Genomic DNA, 9,261 nt, shown 5'->3' on the forward strand with positions numbered 1-9,261 from the left:
ACACCAGTGCTCATAGTGCGGACTCAGCTGGTCAAAGACTCCAAAGAGATACTTCAAAATTCATTTATCTTTCAAGAGTTTTGATGCCATTAAATAAATAGGCTTTTATGGGCCCAAAGATTCCCCTTATACCTTAGCTCCCTCCCCATGTACAGGAAAGTATGGGACTTTTGATTCCATTAACTTCACTTTGAAACTATTAACTGTTGCAGTATAAAATCAAAAGATGTAGGCATATGAACTGAGTATAAGGTTTCTATTTGTCCAAGCTGCCTCCATGAGAAAACTTCTAATGGCTCACTAAAGAGGAAATTTTACATAAAAGTGACTCCAGGGAATGGGATGGGAAGATGGGAAACATGGAAGTGTATATTATGCCTCCCTCCCCTCCAGTCCCTGTGAAAAATAGTTATTGGTGAAAATGATCTCTATGTGCTAAGTGAAACGAGCAGGGCCAGGAGATCATTATACTTCAACAACAGTACTATATGATGATCAATTCTAATGGATGTGGCCCTCTTCAATAATGAGATGAACCAAATCAGCTCCAATAGAGCACTAATGAACTGAACCAGCTACACCCAGCGAAAGAACTCTGGGAGATGACTATGAACTATTACATGGAATTCCCAATCCCTCTATTTTTGTCCACCTACATTTTTTATTTACTTCACAGGCTAATTGTACACTATTTCAGAGTCCGATTCTTTTTGTACAGCAAAATAGCTGTTAGGACATATATGCTTTAACATATTTAACATGTATTGGTCAACCCTTCATCGGGGGGAGGGGAAAAATTGGAACAAAAGATTTGGCAATTGTCAATGCTGTAAAATTACCCATGCATGTAACTTGCAAATAAAAAAGCTATAACAACAACAAAAAAAACAAAAAAGAAAATGATCTCTATGTGACGATGCTGTTTGACACTCCTTAAATTTGTATCCTCTCAGCTTAAATTTGTATCCTCACAGCTTACATTTGTATCCTCCCAGCACCACTTGCTTTTTGCAGAGGCAGTACTATTCGAGTGTGATTAAGAAAGCCAGCTATGTATTGACATGTCCCTTCCTACAATCTGTTCACTATTAGGAAATGTCTATGATTTTGGCAAGAAATGTGGATAAATGTTCAATTTGCATTTAGAATTGCTTTTTTTAGGCACTTGATGTAAGCAGTTACAAATAAAGCAAATTTGAATTGTCTTTGCATGAGTGTTTTTGGTGAGTCCTGAAGGTGGGAGCTCTTTGAGAAAAATCACCAAGTTGTCACCAGTCATAAGCAGCTATTCCTACAAGATTCAAAAGATGTTCTCCTTAGATGAACAAATTAGATGAAAAAGATCTCTTTCTAGGTCACAGAGGAAGCAAAGCATCATAGAATGTGTAGAGAACTTAGGAGTCTGGAAGACAAATTCAAATGCTGCCATGTATGGCATGAGCAAGGAAAGATTTGGAATGAGGATCTGGGTTCAAATGCTGGCTTTCTCACTATCTGCTTGTGGCTGTTGTTTGTCTTTTGTTCTTGAAGATGACCATGATATCAGAGTGGTGATACCATGACATGCAAGTGAATAGAATTTAAGAGAGGGGAAGGCTGCACAAGGTCACCAGCCCTACTTTCTCCTCTGGAGCCATCTTGGTCCAGTGGCAACAGCTTGACTAGAGATGGCACTGGATGCAATGAGAGAACTTGGCCTTTTTAAGCTAAGATTTTTAACAGGTTAAGTAACCTGGGCAAGTCACTTAATTTCTAGGCTTCTGCTTCCTCTTCTGTTAAATAGGAGAATTAGACTAGAAGGCCATTAAGATCATTTTAGGTTCTATGTCTTAGGAGACTAACTAACCCACATAACCTCTCTGAGCCTGTTTCCTCATATGTAAAATGAACTAGATAACCTCTGAGATCCCTTTCAGCTTTAAATATGAGATTCTATAATCCCAAATCACTTAATCTCTCTGAGCCTCAGTTTTCTCAGCTATAAAATGAGTATAATAACACTTACCTTGGCACATTATTATGAAATTGATGGTCCTCTTGAAAATGGAGGACAAACAATAACAACATGAAATTCAATGGAGATAATAGATGTAAAGTGTTATAAATATTAAACATTATTATTTACAGATCCAACATATGATACAGACTTTTAGTAATCTGACTCCTCTAGGGTTCATTTATTTTTATCCTATGCTTCCTAATGACACTAGTTGCTCAAGGGAATGTCACAGACAAAATATCTGAATTTCAGCAAGACATTTGACAATGTCTCATAATAAAATATGAAGAAACTGTACTGAGTGAGAACATCTATGTGGCTGGCTGAATAATGAATCTAAAGGATGTTGATTAAGGGATTATCAGCCTGGAAAGACAATCTTTAATAGGTGATATGTGTGTGTATACACATACATCTGTACACACACACACAAACATACTAAGGCTCTGTCCTCAACACTATATGGTGCAACATTTTTATTGATGATAGAGAAAAACAGGCAAGCTTAACAACTCTGCTGAAGACAAAGCTGAGAGGGGATAACAAATACACTGGAGAACAGAATCACAAGTTGAAAATAACTTGATAGATTAGAGTTATGATTTGAAACCAACAAAATAAAACTTAAATGAGATCCATGTAAAGTCCTGTACTTGGTGAGGGAGAACTACTAAAATATAGTTTGTGCAAGACCTGGTTTAAACACCATTTAGAAGTGGCAAAGTCATAGAGGATTTACCTGACAAAAAGCAAACTATGAACCATAGTAATGCAACTGTCAAAGATGCTAACCATTTTAGGCAGCATTAATAAAATATCCAGAAGAAGGAAGGTGATGACTCTGCTATACTCTGGTCTAAATGCTTTAAAAGGAATGTATGTAATATTTTAACATATTTAACATGAACTGGACTACCTGCCATCTAGGGGAAGGGGTAGGGGGAAGGAGGGGAAAATTTGGAATAGACGGTCATATTTAAATATGAGATTCCCATGCATATGTTTTGTAAATAAAAAGCTTTAATAAATTTTTTTAAAAATAGAATTGTATGTAGTGTTGAACACCATTTGATAAAGGACACATTTATCAATGATAATGCATCCAGAAGAAGAAAATCAAGATGGTAAAGTATCTTGAAGCTATATTCTATGAATAATCTTTGAAGGAATCACAGTGAGAGATATATCATAAGAAGGGAACTATACAAGAGATATGGAGTAGGGGATGTCTTTGGAGACATATATGCCTGAGGGGGAAAGAGAATTGGTCTTGTAGTGAGAGCAAGGGATAAATGATGTGCAGCCCAAGTCGTCCAATGGAATCACATAATTTTGAGACATAAAAGAAGGCCTTCTGAATGTTGGATGGATTTCGTACAGGAAATTTGTGGAAAGCCATAGACAAGTGTCAAGCAAAATGAAGAATCATAAAAGGACTACCCAAAGCAATGAGATCATAGTCCAATAAACTGTCAAAGTGTTGATGGAACTGGTTAACCTAAGAAAGAGAAAATTGTTTTGCTATCTTCAAATAAATGGCAAAGAGCTGGCACATAAAAGAGGAATTACATTTAGTTTGTATACCTTCAGAAGGCAGAACGAGGACCAATGAATAGGTCTAATAGGAGGGAGCAGATTCCAAACGAATAAAGGGTAAGACTTTTTTTATAACATAGCTGTCCAACAATGAACAGTAGCAAGTTGCCTGTCAGTGAATGTTTTCAAAACAGAAATTGGAAATTCATTTGTCAGAGATGTCACAGAAAGTACTCCTTCACTGAGAGGCAAACAGGCCCAAGTGACCTCCAAGGTCCCTTGAAACTTTATGAAATTGGAGATAATAATATAGCATTGTCCAGACTGCCAACAACATTGAAGACCGACCTATGAATAGCCATGAAGCACTGTGTATCTTGTTGATACTTATGTCATATCATTATTTTTCAATTAGTAACCAAAAGTACAGGGTTTGTAAGGAAGGGGGAAAGAAGGAGAATTGTTGCGATTACAAGGAATACATTTTTCTTTCCTCTAGTTACCATTCATCAGTATTACAGATTGACCATAAAAGTCTGGCTCACATCTGAGGGGTCGTAGTCAAAAAAATAATGTTAACTATAGTTTACTGACATCATCCACCACATATCTCATTCCTGGCAGTCAGGAAGTGAACATTTTCTCTCCTGGCCAAATTAGACCTAAAGAGAAGGAACACCCATTTTGAAGGCCCACTTTTCCATCTAGAAACAACTTGAAACCTTTCCAAACATAAGAGACTCAATTCCTCCTTTCCTTCTCTCTCAAAGGAAAAGGGAGGGAGGACGTTGGGAAAATCCCAAGATTTTTAAAGAGCAGCAAGAGGGGGGAAAGGTGCTTTGAACTCCTAATATAGATTTACAATCATCAGTTGTGATTTCAAGTAACACTGACATCCTGTTTTTACAATGGCAACTTTAAACAATTCCAACTGTAAATAACCTTTTCCTTGTGTTTTTCTTTTGCATTTTTTCTTTTGTGTGAGCTGATCATATATGAAACCCAAAGAAAAGGTCCTTGTCCATCCTATTAGCTAACCATGTGTTTTAATGAAAGTCTGTTGTCTCTGTGGGCACTGACTGCAGTTCCTCTAAGGAGCTGATTTCCATTTCAAGTGATTATTCATAACAATATTAATGCAGAATAATAGATGCGGTTGTTCTTGCATCTAACACCTAGACAAGAGGAAAGAAAGCTCCATTAGGCCAAAGCCTCTGAATGTTTGTTTCTTCCTTTTTAAGCATCATTTTGAATTCTGAGACCTGTATCTGTGTTAAGATTCTCAAGACACCTGCCTACCCACAAAATAAGCAAGAAAGTTATGTCCAGCAAGGTTCCTTCAGTGGCTTCAGCTACATAAGTTTCTGAAGGGTGGGGTGGGGTGGGGTCCAGAAAGTCACATATGTAATTACTTGGCTTTGGTGCACATGTGAGCTGCTGAAAAGGACCGGCATACAATTCATTCTTAGGAAATCCTTAATAGTCTTAATTTTTAAAGAGCTGAGACGAATTCAGAGAGGTGATTGTATCATTTTGTCTCAGAGTTCAAGAGCCGGCCTATGCACACATATATAACTCGGGCAAACACAATTTGAGACAAAATAACAGTTAAGAATGTGAGGCTGGCAGAATTGTAGTGGTGTTTAGCTTACTGTTTCACACACAAAAGTTTCCTAAGTGAGGCGTACAGCAGAGCTGCTAGCTGCAGCCGCACTGGGGTGTGTGTTGGGTCGGAGGGTGGGGAGGAGGGCAACTTCCCTCTCTCTTTCTTATGTTGTTCCTCTGGACTACAGAATAGCTCTTCCGTGGATTACTTTTGCCGCCTGCGACCCCAGCTCCCCTCCCTTCCCCCCTTCTCCCAATTCCCTTGTCTGACTGAGGTTGTCCTAGACATCCCTTTTGGGGATCTGACGGTGCCTGGTCTGGGGCGGGTATTTTTGAGCCGATAGAGAGAGGGAGAGCAGGAAGAGTGAACTTTTTCTGTGAGCAGAATAAAACCTCGCTATATCCTAAACAGCCCGGCCCTCCACACCCATCCAGAAACAGGAGACCGCGATGAGGGCTGGGAGGCAGGGGGAGAAGGACTCTAGAAAGTACACACAGAAAGCTCGACTGAGGAAGGTAGAGGGTATTCCCTCTTCCCCTGCCCCACAAATAGTACTACGGATGGAAACTCCAGTCGGGGGGTCGGAAGTGGAAGGGGAAGGAAGGAGAAAGGAGAAGGGCTGGGAGTTCAAAGGAAAATCTCCTGCTTCTCTAAGTCGGGTGCAAAGTGAACAAAGTTGCAGCGCAGCCTCCAGCCCCCAGACTGGGCTACGCTGCAGGGAGGGGCGAGAAGAGGAGGAAGCAAGGCTGAAATGGGGTAGGGGGCACTCCTTTACCTTATCTTTGGGGTCGAGGTTCTGCAACACCTCCTTGCCCGAAGCGCTCCGGATCTCCACCCCGCCGAGGGCTGGAGTGGGGGGATCTCGGCAGTCCTCCCGGGCTTGGCTCCTCCGGGGGGTATCAGGCTCCGCCGTCACCGGCCGGCTCCCCGCGCCGCTGGTTTGGCTGCTCCTCGGGGTCTTCGCCCCTCGCTGCCCCACGCTCAGGGCATCGAAATCCAGCGTCTTGCTCTCGAAAGCGCCCTCCACGTTGCAGAACATGCCCCCGTACTTCTGCCGGGGGATCTGGTCCGTGGTACCTGGCCTGGCCAGGTAGACGGGCAGATCATCCTCGCGGCTGCTGTCCCAGCCCCTCCTGCCCGACGCCATGGCCTCACTGGGGGCGGCGGGGCTCCCCGGGTAGCGGGAGACACTCTCCTCCCAAGAAGACAGAGAGGGGCAGCGGCCGGCGCGTGCGGGGAGCAGCAGCGACTGGAGCCCGAGTGAAACGAGGTTTATGAGGCTGCAAACCAGAGGTGGCAGTGCAGCCCCGATTTCTGCTCTAGTCCCATGACAAGAGCGAGGACCCAAAATAACCGCGCAACATGCGAAGGAGCCCTGCACTGCACGCGCGGTCCCCCCTTTTCCCCGGCTCACGTCCGCCCGGGCTTTGCCTCGCCCGCACAGAGCGCTTGGGCTTGCCTGGCCCCGGCTCAGCCGCCCCTCCCACTCCCCTCACGCACAGGCGGTCTCGCCTAATCCCAGTATTCCCAGCTGGAAGGGCCACAGGCTCTCATGGAAAGGAATCCCGGGGATCACGCAGTCCGACACCCCACCTTTTACGTTATGAGAGGAAGGAAACTACTAGCTCAAGGTCACACGGGCAGTGGAGTTGCGTTAGAAGGTGTGCTCCTTTCAGGGCGGACAACTATCCTTGCCTATGGACCCCAGAGAGCGCTTAATAAATAATCTTTAACCAACTGAGGCAAGACTCCATCCTAGGTAAAGCCCCCATGCCATAGACAAAATTAAATACAAAGTTCAAGAGGCAAAATGGATGGCTAATCCGAGGCCATAGGGACAGTGAGCATTACAGCCGGCTGGTGAGAGCCAGGAGAGCAATAGAATTGGACAAGAAGATCTGATTTCAAATCCTGCCTCAGATATTGATAAGCTGTGTGACTACAAAATGAAGGAATTGGAGGCAATGACTTTCAATATCCTCTCTGGCGCGCAGTCCGTGATCCCACAATTCAAGTCTCTAAACCTACACTCTTTCTACCTCATCACAAATTCAACACATATACAGGTGTAGACTCTGCCTTACACACGTGAAAGCAGACACACAACCCTGTGTTTTGCCTGGTGTCCACACATTCCACAACTGTGGACGTTGCTAAACATCTCTACTTATACTGTGTACAGCCCATAGTGTTTCTTTCAAATTTGAACTCGCCCTTCAATTTCATTTCTAATCCCCTACCTAGAGAACAATTGCGGACACATTTCTTTGATGGAACACAGAAAGGGGGCCTTTACCCACTGATCTTAAAACTGCAAAGTCAGCCTTTAAAGGAGAGCTGATAACAGAGACACCAGAGATGATGTTACTGTGCATCAGGGATGTTGTGGATGGTTTTCCAGTTCATGTATGAGTTGGGCTACATATCCTTTAAAGTAGCTTCCAGCTCCAAGAGTCTGTGCTTTGGGGACTCTGTGCAGTTTGACCTGTTGGCAGAGCAGTTTGCTGGCACATTAGGAATGGTTCTGGGTATGGGGAGATGGAAGCTGACCAGGTCTTGGGAACTGGGAACAAAAATGGAATTCCCCATGTTGATGCTTGCCACGTACAGAGAAGTCTGGGAAGAGCAGGGCAGCTGCACATGATTAAGTTTTATCCAAATTGCATGTGACTTGCTGGCTTTCAGGCTACTGATAATTTGCCAGGATAGCCTTTGTGCAGTTGCCCTCTTGAAAAGAGTTTGGTATTGAACCCAGAAGACATTTCATTTTGGAAATTTGTGAATGGGACATTTCTCTTGGGATCAGGATCCTACTCTTGAGTAGGGACAGCTGGCCCACAACTAATCTAGACAGAGAAACATGAAAAAGGGACATTACTTTTAACAACCAAAGACTACATTAGTATAAATAGAGGGAATAAAGTGACATAATAAGAGAAGGATTGAATTTGAATTTAGGGGAACCTGTGTTCAAATCTTGACTTGGTCACATCTCCTAACTGATTTTTGGGCAAGCCTTTTATTCTCTTTAGGCTTAATTTTTTCTAAGCATCCCAATTCCTTATTTTCTTTGAGATTGTATTAAAGATCACCACGTGCCTAAATTTGCTCATCTGTATAATTACAGAATTAGATTAATTGTGCTCATTATTAGAAATCTTATGAAAGTAGTACTAAGTCTTTCAATCACACTTTCAATCACAGTTTTGTTACTTATTGTGCGACCAGAAGCAAATGATTCAATCTGTATCCCAGAGTCTTCTTTAGTGAAAATACTCATACTTGCCTTACCTACCTTACTCAGATTTACTGTGTGAAGATCATAAGATTTAAATCTGAGTGAGACCGTGGCCATCCAACACTCATTTGACAGATGGGGAAACTGAGATCCAGAGAGGCGTAGTGACTAAGAGCATATAAAATCAGAGCTGTGAAACCATGAAAACTCTTAATAGTATTATCACTTTAAATTCCCATATTGGTTTATTTTGCCCAAGTCAACTAATCTTGCTGGAAGATATGCCACTAAATCGGGACAGGACTTGCTTAGTGCAAATGAAACTGACTTTTCTGAATCAGGAGCCTCTCTCCACAGTGGGGTCAATTTATGATCAGTGTCTGAGGCTGACAAATCCAATAGGAACCGAGAATTCTGAATATTGTTAATCAGACCTCTCAAATGCTCCACATTCAGCCAGGGAAATTGATGTTGAAACAATTAGTATGAGATTGCTGTGGACTGAAAAATACCAAATGCACATCTTTTCACAAAGGTTGGCATCATGTTTGTTACATACAAAACCCAATTTGTACCATGTGACTCTGCAGTGAAAGACAAATCTTTCCATATTAAGATGACTTGAGACATGCGCCTGCAGTGTATTGGATTAAAGCTCTAAGGATACTTTTTGCCAAGGTCTCCTGCACTGCATAAAGCTCAGCCGAATGTAGTTGCTCCCTTGAGAATAAGCACAGACATGCATCAAGCCGTTGTCATCCTGAGAGAGCTATATGGAGGACATGCCTTGCAGAAGCAAATTATGCTACATGCTTGTAAAACTAAAACTATGGTGGACAAAAACTCCAGCAGGCTAGGAGGTCAAAATAAGAAGCAAGAAAC

General features: G+C 42.4%; 1 protein-coding gene across 1 annotated transcript in view; it reads right to left on the reverse strand.

Annotated features, from left to right (window-relative positions):
- Positions 1–6,588, reverse strand: part of DPYSL3 (dihydropyrimidinase like 3) — a 134,596-nt gene extending 128,008 nt beyond the window's left edge. The window contains exon 1 of the mRNA XM_003756705.4: positions 5,917–6,588. Within this exon, the coding sequence (XP_003756753.1) occupies positions 5,917–6,288 (372 nt within the window). The 5' untranslated portion in view covers positions 6,289–6,588. The remainder of the gene's footprint in view (positions 1–5,916) is intronic.
- Positions 6,589–9,261: the final 2,673 nt, after the last annotated feature.

The sequence above is a fragment of the Sarcophilus harrisii genome, chromosome 2, assembly GCF_902635505.1.
Source record: "Sarcophilus harrisii chromosome 2, mSarHar1.11, whole genome shotgun sequence".
Classification (NCBI taxonomy): domain Eukaryota; kingdom Metazoa; phylum Chordata; class Mammalia; order Dasyuromorphia; family Dasyuridae; genus Sarcophilus; species Sarcophilus harrisii.